The sequence below is a fragment of the Myodes glareolus genome, chromosome 3 (assembly GCF_982192425.1).
Source record: "Myodes glareolus chromosome 3, mMyoGla1.1, whole genome shotgun sequence".
Classification (NCBI taxonomy): Eukaryota; Metazoa; Chordata; class Mammalia; order Rodentia; family Cricetidae; genus Myodes; species Myodes glareolus.
Genome location: NC_142028.1, coordinates 67920544 through 67942038, shown reverse-complemented (window position 1 = coordinate 67942038; position 21495 = coordinate 67920544). Strand labels below are relative to the sequence as shown.

The 21495-nt window shown below is 41.6% G+C and overlaps 1 protein-coding gene across 1 annotated transcript in view; it reads left to right on the top strand.

The window, feature by feature from the left end:
* Positions 1-3579: 3579 nt before the first annotated feature.
* The window catches only part of Psmb2 (proteasome 20S subunit beta 2), a 32269-nt gene continuing 14353 nt past the window's right edge, over positions 3580-21495 (top strand). The window contains exons 1-3 of the mRNA XM_048434401.3: positions 3580-3780; positions 9783-9905; positions 11300-11370. Of these exons, the coding sequence (XP_048290358.1) occupies positions 3690-3780; positions 9783-9905; positions 11300-11370 (285 nt within the window). The 5' untranslated portion in view covers positions 3580-3689. The remainder of the gene's footprint in view (positions 3781-9782; positions 9906-11299; positions 11371-21495) is intronic.

The following is a 21495-nucleotide window of genomic DNA, read 5'->3' as shown; positions in this document are numbered from 1 at the left end:
CTCTGTCTCCCATGAAGTCATATGAGGACTCAGTTGCATATGTCACAACCTAGTCTTGAGGCAGTCCCCCACCTTTTTTTTTTTCTTAAAGAGGTGACTGTTTTCTTTTTAACTAAATCCTTTTGTAGTGACACATGCCTATACTCCCAGCACTTGGGAGGTAGAGACAAGAGGCTCAGGAGAGTTCGAAATCACTCTCAGCTATATAGTGAGTTCAAAGTCATCTGAAGCTCCATAAGATGCTAATTAATTACATCATGTAATTAATTACAAGTAATTAGGTGTAGCCGGGTGGCGGTGGTGCACACCATTAATCCCAGCACTCGGGAGGCAAAGGCAGGCGGACCTCTGCGAGTTCGAGGCCAGCCTGGTCTACAAGAGCTAGTTCTAGGACAGGCCCCAAAGCTACAAACCTGTTTCAAATAAACCAAAACTAAACAAACAAACAAGAAATTAGGTGTGCTGTAACTCAGTGGTAAAATGTATGTTTAACATAGAAAGGAAGGTCCTGGTTTTAATCCCTAGCATACACATGCACATACATGTTGGTTGTTTTTTACTCTTTACTCTTTAAGCTTTTGGGGGTCCCACCACCCAGCTCCCAAATAAATCACACACGAAGGCTTATTCTTAGTTATGAGTGCCTGGTCTTAGCTTGACTTGTTTCTTGCCATCTTTTCTTAACTTAAATTGTCCCATCTATCTTTAGCCTTGGGGCTTTTATCTTTCTCTATTCCTGTATACCTTTTTCCTTCTTACTCCATCTCTGGCTGGGTGGTTGACTCCTGAAGTCCTCCTCCTTCCTCCCTCATTCCCTGATCTCTCTTTTCTCCAGATTTCTCCTTCTATTTATTCTCTCTGCCTGCCAATCCTGCCTATTTCTCTCTCCTACCTTGCTATTGGCTGTTCAGCTCTTTATTAGACCATGAGGTGTTTTAGACAGGCACAGTAACACAGCTTCACAGAGTTAAACAAATGCAACATAAACAAAAGTAACACAGCTAAAAATGATATTCTCCAACGCATACACCCAAACATGCACACAGAGATACAAGTAACACTTGAGAATGATAAAGCATTCAAACAAAACATATGCATGTACAATAAAAAGTGATCTAGAGGGGGACTGAGATGGGGGAGGGAGGAAGGATGGATATGGGATCAGGGAAGAATATATCTCAACTAAGGGAGTCATTTTAGGGTTTACAAGAGACTTGATTATAAATGGGATCCCAGGTCAAGGAGAGATTCCCAGATTGTTCTCTAGACAGAGGAGAGGGTGCCTGAACCGGCCTTGGCCTATAACCATACTGATGAAGATTTTGCTTATCACCTTAGATCCTTCATCCGATGATAGATGGCGATACAGACGGAGACCCACATTGGAGCACCGGACTGAGCCCCCCATGGTCCAAATGAGGGGCAGAAGGAGGAAGAACATGAAAAAAAACTCAGGACCGCGAAGGGTGTGATCACCCACTGATACAAGGGGACTGATCTAATGAGAGTTCACCAAGGCCAGTTGGACTGGGACTGAACGAGCATGTGATCCAACCAGATTTTCTGAAGGTGGCCGGATTCTCTGAATGTGGCTGGCCCGGAGCCTTTCTGAAAAGCCACTGACAATGACACTGGGACTTGTTTCCTCTGCATATACTGGATTTTTGGGATCCAGTCTGTTTGGATACTCACCTTCCTGGACCTGGAGGGAGGGGGGAGGAACTTGAACTTCCCACAGGGCTGGAAGCCCTGACTGCTCTTAGGGATGGAGAGGGAGGAGGAGGGGGAGGGGAGAGTGGGAAGGTGTTGGGAGGAGGGGCGGAAATGGAAACTTTCATAATTTAATAAACTTTGAAAAAAAAAAGAAAAACAAAACAAAAAAAGTGATCTAGACATAGTGGAGTGTGTGCACAATCCCAGAATCTAGGATGGACAGGCAGAAGGATTCTGGCAGATTCAAGGGAAAATTTTTCCCTTTAAATCACATACAGTAAATGATTGCATATGACTGACCTTAAAATATTCCTAAATATTTTCCACTCCTAGGCGAACATTCCTCTTTTATAAAATAGCATCCTAGTACAAATAAGAAAGCAATTTCATATTCAGTTAAATGAAATATATCTCGCATTATAGGACAATTCGTTTTCATCTTTTATATTTGTGTGTGTGTGTGTGTGTGTGTGTGTGAGAGAGAGAGAGAGAGAGAGAGAGAGAGAGAGAGAGAGAGAGTCCTCAGGCACGTTCCAATTTTTGCTTTGAGACAGGGTCTCTCATTCACCATACAGGCCAAATCAGCCAGAGTAAGAGCTCCCAGGGATCCTGTGATCCTGTTGTCCCCACCTCTCATTTCCCCTGAGACTGAGCTCACAGACACATGGCCCCACGCCAGGCCTGTCCTTGGGCATGTTTGTGAACTGTGCCATCTCAATAGGACGCGGTATGCAGCTAGCACCATCTATAACACAGCTCTTCGTAAACATGGAACTTGGTGTTCTTTCCGTCACTGTTACGGTGGTGCAATATGACATACCTCTGCGCATAAATACTTGGGTTATTGTGCAGATATTTATTTGGATAGATTTAACCGATAATGCCCATTTAATTTACTCTAACTGTTTTTGTGGAGATGAACCCTGGAGTTTTAAATATGCTAGATAACCATTCTACTACTGAGCGACACCCCAACTCCTTAATGTCTAATTTTTTTATTAAGGTATATCAATTGTACAAAGTCATGTTTCATTATGACATCTCTATGTGTAGTTTAATTATAGTCACGCCTCTATTACCCTTTCTTTCCTTAAAAGACTTATTTTTTATGAGTGTTTTTGCCTGCAGAAGCCAAAGAGGTGTCTGAGTTACAGATAACCTTCTGTGAATTGCCATGTGGGTGCTGGAACTTGAACCCAGGTCTTACAGAAAAGCAGCCAGTGCTCTTAACCATTGAGCCGTCTCTCAGTCCTTCCTAACTCCTATCTTACTCTTTCTCTTCCATAAACTATTTTCAGTGGGACATGGTGGCCCAGGCCTTTAATATCAATCAGCACTGGGGAAGCACAGGCAGGCAGGTCTCTATGAATTTGAGATCCTCCTGGTCTACAGCTTAAGTTAGTTTCAGGCCAGTCAAGGCTACCTTGTCTCAAAAAAACAAGTAAATATTTAAAATTTGGTGTGTGTGTGTGCGTGTGTGTGAAGGTCAGAGGAAATTTGGGGAGTCAGTTCTCTTTCCGTGGGTTCAAGGAATTGAACTTTGCTTGTGAGATTTGTTTCCTTATGTTGTCCCGGTTGGTGCCTAACTCCAGGGCTCAAGATGGTTTTTCTCCAAACTAGCTAGCAGGACAAGACTTCAGCTAGTTCACCGAGCAACGAAACAGAAACCTGAAGACCCACATGCGCTGGCACTTCTCACACAGGGCGCGGCTTTAATCTTCGTACAAATTTCGGCATATAAGGAAACCGAACACTGCATAACCCACAGGTACGTTATTAAATGACACCTGATCCACTTCACGTCGTGTCCCTGCTCTCTCGCGAGAGCTGACGTCATTGGCCCGCGCCACTGCCCGGGCTGTCGCGCGGTGTGCGTCACGCCCAGCTTCGTCCGGGTGTGCTGTCTCACTGGTGAGGCCGTGAACCCGGGAAGTCCTTCTCTCTGTAGACCCTGCTGCCTCACGCTTCCTGCCACCATGGAGTATCTCATCGGCATCCAGGGCCCCGACTATGTCCTCGTCGCCTCCGATCGGGTGGCCGCCAGCAATATTGTCCAGATGAAGGACGGTGAGAAGAAGCCGGGGAGGCCCGGCGGGCCTGGGTGTAGGGGCAGTCGGCGGAAGTTGGTGAAGTGTTGGGTGAATCTCGGGGCAGCTTGGAAGATGGAGCTCTGCCCTGCTCTGCCCTTCCAGCACTGCAGGATTTAGAACCGAGGAAGCTGGCAGACAAGTTTAGGACCCTGGCTGTGCTCTGGCCTTGCCCAGTTGCGGCTTGCTAAGTGAAAGTCACCCAGGGTGGGGAATTTAGTTTGTAGGAGCTGAAATGTGTGCTCGGTGCTAGACTCCTCAGACCTCCGAATTGCTGGTTAAGTTTCCGCGATCGCTAGTAGAGGCTAGTTTGCGGGCCCCCTAGGGTGGGATCCTGGGCAGCGTGAGACTGGGCCAGACTTTGGCGATTCCCGTTAGCTTCGGCTGTCTTCAGTTGCCCAACTCAGATCTTCCTTCCTCAGCTTTTACCTGCTGCTAGGTCTTCCTTGTATTTAAATAGTTAATGCAGGTAGAGATGGCGTCTACAAAAAGAGATTTGCTTTTTGTACGTTCTTTTTTCATTGTTCAGATTTTCTTATCTCTCAGACTAGTAATGTTCAACATAAAAATTTGTTGAGAGGATTGCATGAACGCATTATGTGTAAGAGTTTAGCACTAGACAAATACTTAACAAACTGAAGCATTTATGTATCAGGTGTGTCCAGCCATTTTTTTTTTAAAAAAAGATAAGCACTATTATATCCCCTCTTTGTAGAGTTAGTTGGACACAGACTATTAAACAAACAAACAAAAACCTTTCCTAAGGAGATGTCGAAAAAGCTCAGTAAGGAAAGGTGCTTTTGGCCAGGCCTGCCTACCCGAGTTTGATTCCAGAGCCCAGATGATAGAGTGAAACTGATTCACTGCGGGTTGTCCTCTGACCTCCACACCCCTTCTGTGGTGCACGCGCAGGACAAGAAAGAGTCCCTAAATAAATACATGATTTTTAAATTATTAAAGAAAAAGTTCCTAAACTTACAAGTGGCAGACCCAGGTAATAACCCAGAAACCTGTGTGACTTGGGACTGAGGCTACAGTTCGGTGGCGAAGTACAGTCCTGCTATGCGCAAGGTCCGAGTTCTGTTTTTAGCACTGCAAAAACAAGTTAGTAGACGGTCTGTGAAATACGATCCCTTTTACCCATAACTACTATACACAACTGCTTCTTTTATAGTAGCAATTGACCCGCAAAATCTTAGAGTGGGTTTTCATGATTGATCATAGGCATGTTTGGAAGGTATTTTGCTTTTGTCCAGGGAATTAGAAATCCACTTGATGGATTTCGGGCACTTTACAGTGCTAAGTGCTGAAAGGAGGCGGGGAAAGAATGCTGTGTAATCCCTGTTTTAAAAGAAATTAGCAGAGTTGGGATGATGGCTGAGTAGTTGTGCAAGCATGCAGATCAGAATTTAAGTCTCAAGAATTTGCTTTTAAAAAAAAGGCATACATGGCTGTGTGCCTGTAACCCCTGTTGGGAGCAACAAACACAGCTCCTGGGAGTTCACTGGCCAGTCAGCCAAGCCCAAAGGGTGAGCTGCTTTGTGAAAATAAGGTGATGTCCTTCTCTGTCCTGGGCACAGGCAGGTGTACCCATGCACTCTTGTGTGTATAGCGTGCGCGCGTGCACACACACACACACAAAGTAATTCAATAAGAGATTTAGATATGTGTATAGATAATTATAAAACAAGCCAGAAAGTGTTTGATTTGTCATGACAAAAGCTGTCAAACTTTGCGCTAATAGGAAGAAGGGGCTGTTTTTAGGTAACAGTAGTGAGGGAGATATTCTGGTTGTAGAGGTTAGGGAAAGCTTTGAAGGCAAATAGCAGTTAATCCTGGTCTCTGGAAGAAGTGTCGATGCTGGAGTCTCCTGAAGCATATGATCGGAGGTGTAGCAGCATAGGTGTCTGTGGCCGCTTTTACAGGGGAAAAGCTACCTGTCTGGTTGTGAGCCTGGAGCTCCCATCTGGGAAAACAGAAAGAACTCTATGAACTTTGCTTGAGCTCTGTTCTTTCTGAAGAACTTGAAGTCATACACCTGTGGTATGAATTGTTTCTCAAGAGACTTTATGAAATATATGGTTAGTTTGTAGAAGTTCTGTGGTTTGTAACCAGTCTCCTCACAGTCTTTGCTGTGAGGGTCAATTTGCCCGTTGCTTTGAAGAGTGAGGCTCTGAAGAGCAGGTGATTTTTAGTATGAGGCGTGTGGGCGGAGCAGTCACCAGGTCAGGGTGTCTTCTGTTTCATCACAGTGATAGTGAGTGGCTCTGAGACGAAGAATGTGCTCCACGCCCTTATCCATACTGTACTTCTAGTTGTTACAGGGGGTGCAGCTTCTTAGGTGAAACCTGCAGAAAAAAGCGCAACAAGGAAAGCCAGGCGTAGTGTTTCCCTGTAATCCCATCCCATCGGAGGCAGAGTCGGGACGATCTCTAGCTGGAGACCACCCTGGTCTACAAAATGAATTCAGGGCTGTTGTAGGATTATGTTAATGTGACTCTGACTCTGTCTCAAAAAAAAAAAAAATCAAAGAAAAACCTAGGAAATAAATACAAGATGCTTTTTGTGTGATGGAAGTATTACTAGTTAGTGTTAGATTAGGGTTGGTTTTTGTTGTTGTTGTTGTTTTGGGTTTTTTTTAATATTTATTTATTTATTTATTATGTATACAGTATTCTGTCTACATGCATGCCTAAAGAGGGCACCAGGCCTCATTACAGATGGTTGTGAGCCACCATGTGGTTGCTGGGAATTGAACTCAGGACCTTTGGAAGAGCAGGCAATGCTCTTAACCACTGAGCCATCTCTCCAGCCCCGTTTTGGGGTTTTTTTTTAAGTGCTTTTTTAAAAAAAAAAATTATTTTACATTCCACACTTTTCCCTCCCACCCCTGTTTTTGTTTTTGGTGGTGGTGGTAGTGGGGTTTTGTGGGGGTGGGAGGAAGCTTTTTTTTTTTTTTTAAGACAGGGTTTCTCTGTGTAGCTCTGGCTGTCCTGGAACTCACTTTGTGTACCAGCTGACCTCAAACCCTGCCTCTGGGGCGCTGGGATTAAAGGCATGTGCCACCACCACCCAGTTTAGGCTGGCTAGTTTTTAAATTAACAATTTTAGGAGTAAGTCCTATGAATAGCCACAGAAAAGGAAAAAAGTTTATGGAATGGAAAAAGGATGAATTTGATCAAGTTCTTGAAAATGAGTTGGAAATGATTGCACTCAGCTAATACCCTTTTCTGGTGTGAAAAACTTAGGGTAGGGGGTTTGGAGTTGTCTGAGGAAATTTGTGTGGAGTAGGCAAGAGTGATGAATAGTAGTGATTGGGGAGAGGCTTGCTTTGTCAATACTTTTAGGGGAGGAGGGCTTTTTTGCTCTTTGAAATGGGGTCTTAACTATGAAGCCCTGGCTGGCCTGGTACTTCTCACGTAACCTAGCTCCCAGGACTGGAGTTAGAGGCATGTACCAACATACAGGCTCAGAATCCTGCCAGGCGTTGTGTTTTCATCATGCTGCTTACCAGGAAGAAGACGTCTTCCAAATGCCTGCTGGTGAAGCTCGCTGCTTCAGCTCTCAGTTTGCCTGGATATGTGCCGCAGTTCATGCCTTTTTTTCTCTTGCCCTAAACAGAGTGCCTTTTTAAGTTACTCAGAGGTCTCCAGAAACTTGCTTTTCTGAATTCCTACAGCATATGTGATTTAGACTCTGTTGTCCGCCACTAAGTGTAATAGTTTTCCTTACCTGTGACTTAGGCATTCGGAAGTGATAGTGTCACCACTTACACATTTTTGGTAACTGAAGTTTAGACAGGCAAATTGTTTGCCTGCAGTGTCTGACCAAAATGCGTGTCTGGTAGGTTCCCCTCAGTTTGCCCACGTGGCATTACATGCTTATACTCATTTGGTTGTCTGTGTGAAGGGGTCTTGTGAGTGTATTGTCGAGTGTAAGAACGTCCTAGAGCTGTACAGAGGCAGTGTCTTGTACGACCCTATTCTGAAGTGTTGTCTTTTGCTGAACATGAACGTGCTTCCTGTTTAAGATAAATTTGCCTGAATTACATTTATTTCATAATTAACGGTTTACTGCCTAGAATCTTAGCCTTTTTGCTGAAATGTGATGTGAGTTTATAAACTTACTCCCCAACAAGACCTACTTTCCTCCCCGATATTGTGTGTGCAGACATGTCAAACACGTGTGAAGGAGTCATTTCTCTTTCTTCCTCTGTGTGGATTCTGGGAATTGATTTCGGGGGTGGGGGGAGTGCTTTTTTTACCTGCTGAGCCATGATGCTTATCCTTTTTTGCTTCTAAAAATAATGTAAACTTATTAAATGATGTTTTCTTACAAAGATGAAGCGTGTTAAGTATAAGATTTGGAAAATACTAATAAGTAAAAGAAGGAAATAAAAAAATGTTCATGTTCTTACCTGTCAGGAACTTAGAATATATACCCTTCTGGTCTTTTGCGTGCATGCGTAAGTGAATCTTCCTTTTATAACAACTTTGCAAACTAACAGTCTTTGAATGTGTAGCAAGTGAAAAATTGTTTATTTGGGAGTTTTAGGGCAATTCAACATTGTCTATAGGCATATTTTATGTAGGATCCCCCCCCCATCTAAAAATCCACATTGTTAGTGTCTACAACTCTCCAACACTTGTAAAGTATTTGATAGTTGCATTTGTTCCTTAAATCCTATTAAGAGATTTTGACATTTCAAAAGCTTTCATGCAGGAAAACATGTCTCCCAGGGGAGATTACTCAGCACTGTTAGAGAAATGAAAAGTGAAAGCAGGGGTAAGATAGGAAGAGTTAAGCTCTCCTCTGAAGCTGCAGACTAAATACTGAGCTTTCTTCCCTAGGCAACAATTACAGCCTGATTAATTATTTATCTATTTAATCTGAATGAGTCTGGTTCAGCTAGATAAGGATAGAGTATTTCAGTTTTTGTTAGGTGTTTAGATAGCTCACTGTTAGCGCATTCCTTAAAGTTTCTTCTTTGGCAACTACTTTTCTTGCTTGCTTTTGAAATGCATTTGTTTACTTTGAGATTTGAAGTCTCAGCTGATTGTTTTTTCTTGAAATGGTTCCTTAATTTGAACTGTAGAATCCATTCTTTTCACATTTTTTGTATGTTTATATAGCATTTGTATTTGTAGTAACAGAACTTTGAACCTAATCTTGTGCCTCAAGATAATCACCGTAGTCTGAATTCCTTCAATTTGCCTCACTCCCCCCATTTTTCTATTCCTTGTATTTTAAATGTTCTTAAATTGTTTTTTGTTGCTTGTTTGTTTTGTATTTTGAGATAGGGTCTCACTATATAGTTTTAATTGTCTTGTAGCATACTATGTAGAACAGGCTGGCCTCCAGCTCATAGAGATCAGCTGACCCTTGCCTCTAGAGTACTGGGATTAAAGCATGTGACCCATGTCAAGCTTAAATTTTATTGTTTAATTAATTAATTAAGTGCTAGAGATTGGACTCAGGACCTCATATGCACACAGCATATGCTGACTCACTCTGATACTTCTATAGCCCCAAATTGTAATTAGAACAAAATAGTTATTTATTTTTATGTGTATAGGTGCATGTATGCATCACATGTGTGCAGTGCCCCTAGAGGTCTGGAGAAGGTGTGGGATTCCCTGGAACTGAAGTTTCAGATGGTTGTGAACCTTAATGTCAGTGCTGGGAATCAAACCTGGGTTCTCTGAAAAGCAGCCAGTGCTCTTAACTGCTGAGCGGTCTCTCCAACCCTGCCTTCCCCCACAGTTGTATTCTAAATAATCTTTCATATACAATTTTCAATTGAAATTAACCTTAGTAAAATATGTAGTTAACCTGTTGGTTAGTGAAGCTATTCTTATAATAATAATGGTTAGTAAAATTATTCAGCTAGTAATTAGAAGACTTGTTCATGGTTGCGTATATAAATGACCTTTTCTTTCTGTGGTGGTATTTTCTAATACGGATTTTTTTTTCTTTGAGCAGATCATGACAAGATGTTTAAGATGAGTGAAAAAATCTTACTCCTGTGTGTTGGAGAGGCTGGAGACACTGTACAGTTTGCAGAATATATCCAGAAAAACGTGCAGCTTTATAAGATGCGGAATGGTGGGTAAGACTTAAAGGGTAGCTTTGGCTGCTGCAGTAGTTTTCTAGGGCCGCACAACAAGGTACCACAGAGCGGGCAGTTTGAGCAGCAGAACTCTTTCATATCTCAGAAAGCTACAGTGTGAGGTCAGGGAGTTAGCTGGATTGAATTCTTTTTTTTTTTTTAATATTTATTTATTTATTATATATACAATATTCTGTGTCTGTGCCTGCAGGCCAGAAGAGGGCACCAGACCCCATTACAGATGGTTGTGAGCCACCATGAGGTTGCTGGGAATTGAACTCAGGACCTTTGGAAGAGCAGGCAATGCTCTTAACCTCTGAGCCATCTCTCCAGCCCCCTGGATTGAATTCTTCTGGGGCCTTTCCATTGGCTTGTAGATGGCCATCTTCCCTGTGTGCCTTTACATGAATTTCCCTCCGGGTTTCTGTCCACATCTCCTCTCATGAGTACACCAGTCACATTGGACTGGGACTGGAGAAATGGCTTAATAGTTAAGAGCATTTGAGCTGCTCTTGCAGGAGATCTGATTGGTTCCAGACCCACATGATGGTTTACAAATGTCTAGCACTCAGGAGACAGAGGCAGGTGGGTCTCTCAGTTCACGGACAGCTAGGGCAGCACAGAGAAACCATCTTAAAAAACAAAAAGACAGAATATAGCTTTAGTTTAATTTTTATATGATCAAATATGTAAAATGATTAGATAGCATCCATTCATACATGTTTTTTAGGCAGTACATTTAGCATTATGTACCCAATTACTTAAGTATTTTTGAAGATCTTACCAGTGTTAAACACCATGCTTAATACACTGGAAATTTATGGGTGATCAAGACTTGGAGCCTGCCGTTCAGGAACCTAAAACATGTGCTATTTGGGCTTACACATACTTAGGGTGAAGGGTCTGAGTGTGCTCCTGAAGACTGGTTCCGTTTCTTTGGCTGTCCTGAGAGGGGTCAACTGGATAAGATTAGAAAAGTTGCTTGTTCCATGTGTTTTAGGTGCTAAAAGTCAGTGCCTAAAAGAAAAATTGAGTTTACTAGGTTAGCCTTTAAAGACCCTAAGTTACCCAGGTAAGTACAGTTTGGAAGATGGGAGTGGGAGGATCAGGAGTTCAAGGCCATCCTCAACTGCAGCCTGACTTAAGAGACCCTGTTTACACAAGATCATATTTTAGAAAACATAAATAAATAAAAATTGCTTTTAACAATAGTCTCAGTTAGGATATTATGGTGGTGCACACCTGTAATCCTGGCACTTGGGGGGCAGAAACAGGAGGAGCTCAAGTTTAAAACCTGTCTTTAAAAAGAAAAGGTATGGAGAAGTGATTTGGGTGGATGCTGTTGTTTTCTTCTGCTGCACTTCAGTTATAATTCTTAATGTTTGTACAGGGTATGAACTGTCCCCCACAGCAGCAGCTAATTTCACACGTCGAAACCTGGCTGACTGTCTTCGGAGTCGGGTAAGCAGTGCAGCTAGCAGCCTTCAATAACAGCAGAAAGATCGGTGCTTTTATATTTGTTTTAGACATGAACGGTATTTTTGCCCCCTTTTTGGCTTTCCTGATACCCTCCTATTGCTATCCATTCCTTTTTAGTTCCCCTGGGTTTGTTTTCCTTTGTTACTGCTTTTTACTATCTAATTCTGTTGCTGGGGAGACTAACGAAGGCTATTGAATTCAAAGCTAGTTTGGTCTACATAGCTAGTTCTAGGTCAGCCCCGAAAATGTAGTGATAAGATGCCTTATTTTAAGAAGTAAATTAAAAGAACATTTTGATTTTTTTGTTTTCTTAATGTTTATTTTGTATGTGGTGTGGGTGTGGAGATCAGAAGAGGAGTTGGTTCTCGCCTTCCAACTCTGTGGATTGTAGGGATCAAGCTCAGGTTGACAGGCATGAAGGCAATTGTCTTTACCTGGTGAGCCTCTCATTGCCTCAAAAAAGAGGTGTAGTGTTTATTTGTTGTGATAAATTGCCCCATTCCCTGAGACTTAATTTTTTTCAAAGCAATTTTAGGCTCTTAGTATACAGCAGTTTATTTATTCTTTGCCCTTTACTGAAGGACGTCTTTGTTGCTTCCAATTTGAGGCAGTTTGCATCTTGGATTTGTTTAGATGTTTTCAATTTTCTTGGTAAATACTAAGGAGTGTGATTGCTGGTTTGTGCAGTAATAATATGTCGATTGATTGGTTGATTGATTTTGAGGCACTGTTTCTTTGTATAGTCTTAGCTGTCCTGGAGCTAGCTCTGTAAACCAGACTGGCCTTGATCTCATAGGAATCTGCCTGCCTCTGCCTCCCACCACCCCAAGTTAGAATATGGTGAATTTTGTAAGAAAGTGCCAGAAATTTTTGAGGTGTTTTTTATTTTTGTTCAACTGTAGCTGAAGGTCCCTACATAGTAATGGAGGGAGGTAATCCCTAGCTTTCTGTGTCTCTTCAGCCAAGCATGGGGAGTTGTTCTTTTTTCTGATCTTGTACTGTAGCATTCTCTGTCTCGTGTTAAAAGAGGCAAAGTTGACTTAAAGATTGAATGCTTAAAGACTGTGTAGGGTGTGCCAAGGAAGTTCACATAATTGCCAAAGGGTGTGTATTTTCTCCATAGGGACTAAGTAAATAGACTCTTACCATGTGACCTTACCCCCATGCCTATTTATTATCTATGATATCCAGATAACTTCCTAACCCCACAGGAGTGCCAAGAAAATGAATACTTGTAAATCATAATATTTAACATTCATATGACTTTTGCCCAAAGCATTTTACTTAATAATTTAATCTACTCACTATTCCACTGAGACAGATAATAGTTGATTCTCTTGCTGATACTGTGAAAAGCATAAAGTGGCAGAGGGACTAGTTCAGGGCACACAGCAGGTCAGGCAAAGTGGCAGTAATTGTACCATAATTTGACTGTTTACCTTAAGATCAACTCTTTGGTTCTTCAGTAGCAGTTTAGAGCATTCATCTTTTGATGCTTTGGGTTCATCTACCTTCTTAACCTTCGGCACGTCTAATCAAAACAAGTGTGGGTGTTAAGCTCTTTATATGCCTGCTTGCTGTTTTTTTTTTAAAGATTTATTTTTAAAGCTGTGTTTGTATGTCTGTGTATGAATATGTGCACATGACTGCATGCGCCTAAGGAGGTCAGTGGCATTGGCTCACTCTGGAGCTGGAGCTCTATATAGCAGGTTGTGAGCCTCCTGACATGGGTGTTGGGAGCAGTACAGACTCTTAACCATTGACCCATCTTTCTAGACCTACTGTAGATCTTTAAAGCACTTTTATTTTCCAGTGCCCAATACTAGACCCCAAACATTTCCCTAAATAGAATCTTTCCCAGTGCTAGCTTTGACCAAAGACTTTGCAATCTCAATGATCCAATATACAATTTTTTAATGTATGTGTTTTGCTTGCATGTATGTCTGTATATAATATTTGTGCAAGTGATCATTATTTTTAAGAATAAATCACAAACATAATGGATTGCAAGGTGAAGACAGATTTATGTACATTATTTTTATCTAGGTGAAAAGTTAGGGATCTTTTTATTTAATCTTTGAGGGAGAAGTGTGGGACAAAATTTCCTACCATCCAGAAGTACCTGTGTTATGCAAGGAGTATGCCATAGCTTCTTGTGTAGAATGCTCCTCCGACTTACCAAGCAGAACTGGAATAAGCATTCTAGCTTTGGGCACAATAATAGGTTGACCATTAAATGCTGCAGATACTGAATGAATTAAGCTCCTTTTAGAATTGAGATAAGAGTGGGAATTTGCTTCGTGAAAATGCAGTGCATCCATGTAATCTCTGCTAGCAGAAATGTTTGATGTTCTAAACAAATACTTATCCCTTGTGCACAATGACAAGGCGCTCTGGTATGTATTGACTGCTTCTGCCTTGTGCTTCTTTGTTCTTCTAGTCCCTTATCAGAGTGGATTCTAAAATAGGAATTTGTACTTTAGTTATTTAGAATTTTATTTTTAAGTTATGTGGTGTGCATGTGTGCATGTGTGTGTAGGTGCCTAGGTGGGCAAGAAGAGGGCATTGCATTCCCTGGAGTTAGAGTTACAGGTGATCATGAGTGACTTGATACAGGTGCTAGGAAGAGAACACAGATCCTCGGAAAGCATCAAATGTTCTTAACTGCTGAGCCATCCCCTCTAACCTCAGTACTTTATTTTATTCTACAGAAAGAAATAATAGTTTTGTATATTCCTAAAGTTATTACATTTGGTATATTTACAAGGTGACATTGTTTGACGTGAAATACATACTTTGGATTAACCAGATTTTATGTCCATGAAGTTTCATGTCTATAGCTTAGATTGTTTGATTTTCAGTGTGTGTGTGCGCACGTGCTTACTAGTGGTATCAGGTTGGAGTCTTATACTGTACTTAATGTATATAATGAGTTGTATAATAGGTCAATAAAATGCAGACAGTTTGGAATTGTGGTTGAATAGTCTTTAGACTACTACTAGTTGTATGTCTTTGAACTAATTCAAAGCTTAGTTTCCCTGTTTACAAAATAATAGGACTTTATGGGATTATTATAAAGATTAAGAGATAATCGTGCAAAGCTCTTTGTACATTATATAAAACGTAATGATTAATAAATGATTTTGTTTTTAATGCCTCTTATTACTGTTTGGTTAAAGAAGCAATTTAATGGTTATAAGTTATCTTTAAAGGAAACTGTTTGTTGATTTTGTTTGTTGGGTTTTGACTTTTTGAGACAGGCTTTCTCTGTGTAGCGCTGGCTGTCCTGAAACTCACTCTGTAGACCAGGCTAGCTTCAAACTCGTAGATCCACCTGCCTCTACTTCTCAGATTAAAGACATGTGCAACCACCACCCAGCTTATTTGTTGATTTTTAATTGGACTGATTAATTGCTAAAGTGGGGGGGGTATAGGAATTTGCTAGTATTGACGGAGAATATAGAAATAAACCAGCATCAAGCATCTGTTACATAGCTTTGTTCTAGAGCTGCCCAGGATATATGATCGCCACTAGCTATAAAGGGCTATTTAAGTTCCAATTAATTAACCCCCTCTCTCCATGCCATCTGTCACTTTGGCTTGAACCTAGGACCTAATAAAAAACATTATTGTTGTGTTTTTTATTTTTTTGAGACAGGGTTTCTCTGTAGCTTTGGAGCCTGTCCTGGAGCTTGCTCTGTAGACTAGGCTGGCCTCAAACTCACAGAGATCTGCCTGCCTCTGCCTCCTAAGTGCTGGGATTAAAGTCATATGCCACCACTGCCCAGCCTAATAAAATATTTTAATTCATAAAAAAAAATCCAGGAAAATGTCTCCTGGGTTTTTATTGAGTGAGAAATAAGTTTATATTTCCTAGTTTTGGGTTTTAAATGAGCCATAGGCATACTAAGTATGTGCTCTGTCACTCAAAGCCCAATTTTTGTATGTGTGCGCGTGCACATGCATGTGTGCATGCCATGGCACACCTGTGGAGCCCAGAAGACACTGGGAGTCAGGTTCTCTCATCCTTTGGGATGGGACTCAGGGGTTGAACTTAGACCGGTAGGCTTGGTTGCAAACCCTTGAGTCATTTTGCCTGCCTTGCCCCACTGTTGCATTTTTTATGTGGTTATCTGATGTCCTTAAAAATCTGCTCTGTACACCATCTCCATGTCACTGGTGTGGGCTGAGGTGTGAACCAGCCCACTCTGGGGTCCTTGGGGAATGTGGAGTTTTGTGCTGAAGCTTCAGCAGAATGCTGGCCTCTGTAGTGTGTACTTGTTCAGGGAATGCTCAGTGTCTTCATAGGACCTTTTCCTGAAGCGCTTCATAAACCCTTGTCTGTCTGTCTGTCTGTCTGTCTCTCTCTCTCTCTCTCTCTCTCGTGAATGATTAGCAAATAAACAGTAGAAATAATGAAGGCCATCTAACCTGGCATACTGGTTTCCAACCCTTGTCCCTACGCTCGCATTAAACACTTACCAGGAAAGATCAGTGTGATAAAGCCTCAGCTCATTCCACTCCAATTAACCCCACCTCTATTTTCCACATGCAGGAATTACACGTAAAATTTTAATCAGAAAAAAATGGCTTCATCATTCTTTTCCCCCGTAGTTTAAAATCTAATAGTTAAAACCTGTCGTAGGAGGTTTAGCGCCTGCTCTGCTGTGAGCTAGTTGACAATGCTGAGAGAGCTTGCAGTGATTGGATCAGATGGCATGATCCAAAGGTCTATTGTCGGGGGTGGGGGGCTGGGGGAGCTCAGCAGGGGAGCACGCACTTAGCAAAACCCTAGTCCAACCCTGGTTCCAAGAAATAAAACATAAAGATCTAATGTCAAGGCTTGAATATATTTGTTTCAATGAAGGGGAAGAAATGCCGGATAAGTTTTGGTATTAGTCACTTCAGAAGTGACCACTACTTCTCTGCTCTGGTTTTGAAGCATTTGCTTTGAGTAATGAGAGGCAGGTGCAGTGTGCTCCTCTTCTGAAAGAATCCTATTGCTGAGAGACTGCTGTTCTGCCCTGGAGTGCCTTACGTGGCTGGCTCCAAGACCATCTTCTGTTTATTGGTAGCCTTGGGATCATGTGATTGGTGAACAGATGGGCCAGGTGAAACCTTGATTTTGCAGGTCTTATCCCCTAAACACAGCCAACCATTTGTTACATGTGATTAAAATATCACTAACAAGGGTAATTTCACATGCTTTTTGGCAAATGTGGTTAGCAGGATGTGACATGACGAAGCACGGCCTTCTTCATCTGTGTGCCGTCTCCCTTGGGGCCTCATCTTCCCTGCTCGCCCCTCTTGCCCTTGCCCAGGCTTGCCTTCCAGCTCACCTGCTCCAGATGGGCGGCACAGTGGGAGGACACTGGCACAGGCAGATGTGTTTATTTTCCGGAGACAAAATGTTGTGCTGCTGCAGATGGCGGTGCCTTGGAGCAAATGGCAGCCTTTGACACCACTGCCACACAGCCTGGGCATCTCGACAGACAGAGCTGGCTTGCTCTTGGTTATGGGGTGATTGGGGAGAAAAACAAAATTGAAGATGTTAATCAATTCCTGGACTTTCGATACAACTAGCAGTTTTCTGCTGGTGGGGAGCAGTTTTCCTCCCCCACAAATGTCTCAGCTAGTCTGTGGATTTTCACTGTGGGCCAAGAGTTATATGTGTTTGTCACTTTACATCCTAGTATCAATAGCATAGACTAAAAACTAAACAGGGCTACATTTAGATAGGTATTCATTTGTACTGCAAAACATATGAATATCCCAGGTCACATCAGTCCCCTAGGATTGGGGGTGGCTCATGTCTGCCCCATTGGAGATACTACTGTTCTATTTTTAGTGGTCATTTTGATTATCCAAAGGCCCGGAGACAGGTGTGCCTTGAGGTTGAGGCACCTTAATTAATATTACAGCACAATGCTTACAGTGTTTTCACCAGGGTAAAAATCCTGACAGCTGTCCTTTCAGCAGTTTGCTTCTGCAGTCACTAGGGCTTGCCTAAGTCCATTAAGAAGACCGAGTGGTTGTTGAATCATTATACGTACTGGCTCCTAAGGATAAGAAAATGGCTTCAGATGATTCTTCTTTGAAGCTACTGACTTTATCAGAAAACCTTTTTTCCCCTTCTTAAAAAAAAAATTATGTGGTGTTTTTCCCAACCCCAGTGCTGATAGAGTTAGGATTCTGCAGGTGTAAAGTCCTCCCCCTCCCCTTCCCCATCTCTCCAGGGGGTTGTATGTGAGAAGGTGTTGCTTTCTCACTCAGAGAGCATGTATGTGCTACCCTGTTGGATGCCTGCTGTGAGCGGAGAGAACCCCTGTTCTGGTTGTATGGAATAAGCCTATTGGATGGCTGGAATCGTACAATCCCATAATGCCAACTTTTCACCTAAAATATCTTTCCTAAGCACAGTGGAGGTGAAATAATATAGGTAATTGGCTTAGATTTGTATTATTTTGAAACATATCTTTAAAACTTTGTGTGGTTTTTCTACCAAGGTTTGGTTCAAGACTAGAGCTTAGTAAGAACATGCTTTTAGTTTTTGGTGTTTGCCTTAGAAACACCAACTTTCCCCCACCTTTACGATTACAGCAGTGCCCTAGTCTGTGTAGGCGTGGTTGTGGCTAAGTCCTAACACGCAGACAGAAGCACACATAAGCCCAGGCTTCTTGCTGACTCTTTTTATCTTTGTAGGAGCATACAACATTATGGATTTAAGGACTGGTCCCAACCCTTTTATTGTCTGTCAAAAAAAGTGCATGTGTACAGTAAGGAAGGCTTCACAGTAGAGGAAGAATTGACTGCTTTTCATTAACCTGGGAAGTACTTACATATGTATCTGTTATATTCATTTAAGCTATACATGTATGTTTTATGTATTTTTACATGTTACTCATAAAAAGGTCTAATTCATAAAAAGACAAAAGAAAGGCTAACAGCAAGAAAACATATTTTAAAATTAAAAATAAAAAAATAATAAATATGATTAACAGGACTGGGAAGAAGAAAAGGAAAGGAAAGGTTATCTTTTCTGTGTGCTAATTGCTAGTGTTTTTGTTTGTTTTTGTTCTTGTGTTAGGGAGCTGAGGACCAAATTTAGAGCCTTGTGCTTGCCAGGCAAATGCTCACCACCTACTTAAATCTCGACCCAAATATAATAACCTGAATCACTGAAATGTTCTACCAGAGTCGTATGCATCCTTTTCTGAAGCCTTTAAATAGGGGTGACCTATAGCCAAGATGCTCTTTAATTGCCGTTAGCCATTCATTCAGCAGATCTCTAGCCTGCACTCTCTTTGGGGCTAAGGAAGCAGGTGCAAAGTTCACTGTGTCCCTTCAGATGGGAAAACAGAAGTAAAAAGTTATTTGTACTGCAGAATGAAAGTGCTGGGATACATATATACACAGGGCGTTCTGGGAACAGACTTAACCTATGCTTTGAAAAACAAAAAATGCAGCAGAAGGGACAGCTGGGAGCACAGACCAGGATGTGCGAGAGCGTGTCAGTGTTTGCAGGTGCTCAGGGCAGCAACAGATAGTTCTCTGAACCACTTACTCCTACTTTTATCTCTTTTAAGTAATAGGACACAGTATACAAATTAGGGTATTACTGATTTTTTTAAATGCTAATAGGTGACATATTCTATTGTATATAAAACTCTATAGTTTAGTAAGTAGGGCTGAGAGTTTTAGAGGGGTTTTATTGTTGTTTTTCAAGACAGACTTTCTCTCTGTAGCCATGGCTGTCCTAAAACTCAAAGGTCCGCCTGCCTCTGCCTTCCAAGTTCTGGGATTAAAGGCGTGAGTCACCACTGCCCAGCTAGAGGGATCTTAAGAGATTGAAACTTGAGAGGTGGTCCATGTTATCATAAAAGCAGTGGGCAGGCCTGGCAGGATGGCTCAGTGGTTAAGAAGGACGCAGATTTTAGCACCTATATTACAGCTCGCAACTATCTGTAACTCTAGTTCCACTGGATCCAACTCCCTCTTCTGGCCTCCTTGGGCACCAGGTATGCATCTTGTAATACATACATACATGCCATAAAGACAAACATTTCATACACACAATAAAAATAAATAAATCCGAAAAACAAAACAAAAAATCAGTGGGCCTTTCTGAAAATCTTTTGGCTAAAGAGGAAATTTGCATAATCAGATCAGATTTTGTTAGATCATTGGCTGCTTTTTGGAGTATTTGAGGAAAGAATTGAGGAAATAGGAAGAGTTGTAGCCGCTGACTGTAGGAATAACTTACGTTGGGTATGACGTGTTAATAGGGAACACTGTTCTCACAGAAGGGTTCCTAAATAGTCTTTTTTCTGGAGAATTCATTGTTACTCTGTATGTACACTGTTGACATCTGAAAACGTATACAATTGTGTATTTTCTAAGTATTCCCTCCCAGAAGACCATAGTGTCTATTAACTCAGAGATGAATCTGTTATGCATCAGCGTTCCTAGATATTCACAGACATGCTCCGTGTAGACATTTAATATATAAGCTGTGTTATGCGTGTGTATAGCAAAGCATGATTCTGCGTTTGGGTTTTAGTAATTCACTTGAATGTACATGGAACCCTACATTTGTCCTAGAAACCACCAGCTCAAGAGAAAGGATCCAAGCGACCTTGTTGCAAACGTGGTGTTGATTTTGCCATTGCAGGGTCAGCAATTTTATTTTGATGTTATTTGGGAGAAAGCAGTATTTTTGATTAGCAAGTAAAATTAATGTAGAAAACAAATACTGTGTTAACTAGTTGGTATAATAAGGCATCTGTGCCATGTTGCATTTCAACTCATTAAATTTCTCAACTTCTAATTACAGTAAGGTTACAGCATTTAATAGAGTCAGCCAAACTTGAGCTTAGCATGGCTTTAGAGAAGTAAAATTAATAGCATTTTGGCATTTTTGTGGGATGGGCTTAATAAACATTGAGTTTACATGCTACTTAATTTTTTTCCTTCCTTCCTTTCTTTTCCTTTGGCTCCTACGACTCAGATTTATTTAGTACTTACTATTTACTTGTAGGGACTTTAACACGGGTCAGCACTGTGATTCATCGTATTGCCACTAGACAAGTGGGTTGGGCATGTGAGGCTCCAAGTTGAGCAATTACTTTCAAAGAAAAAAGAAGAGCAAAAATATGGTTGGATTGTAGACATATCTCATTTAGGGTTTCTAAAAGTCCAGTGGTTATTTCATTTGTAGCACCTTGCTTCTTTGTTCTCAGTGTGGCATGAACATTTATAGACATTAAGTTACTAGAGATTAAACCTAGGGCCTTATACATCCTAGGGAAGTTTTGAACCACTGAGCTACATCCCTAGCAAATATTTAGTGGTTTATGTCTTTTTGGTTTGAGGTTTTTATGGTTGTTTTGTTTTGTTTTATCTTTCAAAACAGGGCTTCTCTATGTAGTCCTGGCTGTCATGGAACTCTCTCTGTAGACTAGGCTGGCCTCAAACTCAGAGATCTACCTGCCTCTGCCTTCTGAGTGCTAGGATTGAAGGCAAGTGTGCACTACCACCACCTGGCTGGTGAATTTAAGATTATTTTTATTGCTTCTTTTATGTGTGAGTGCTTGACCTGTATATGTTATGTATGTGTGCCACATGCATACCTGGTCCCAGGGAGGTCAGAAAAGGATATCAGATCTCATGTAACTTAAATTGCTGGTTTTTGTGAACCACTGTGTGGATGCTGAGACTTGAACGTGGGTCAAGAACAAGTGCTCTTAACCACTGAATCATCTCTCCAGTCCCAGATTTATTTTATTTTAAATGGTTTTTTAAATTTATTTTATTTAATGTTTATGGTCTATGTACCACATGTGTGCCTGGTTCCTGAAGAAGTCAGAAGAGGGTGTTGGATCCCCTGGAACTGAGTTATGGATAGCTGTGACCCTCTACAAGAGCAACAATTGCTCTTAACCACAGAGCCGTCTCTCCGGTCAGAATTTATTATTTTTAGTTATGTGGGGCAGGTACAGGGGAGTGCAAGTACCCTTGGAGGCCACCGGTATCGAATCCCTGGAGCTGCAGTTACAAGCAATTGTGAGCGGGTATGGGTGCTGGGAATTGACCTCATGCCTCTGCTTG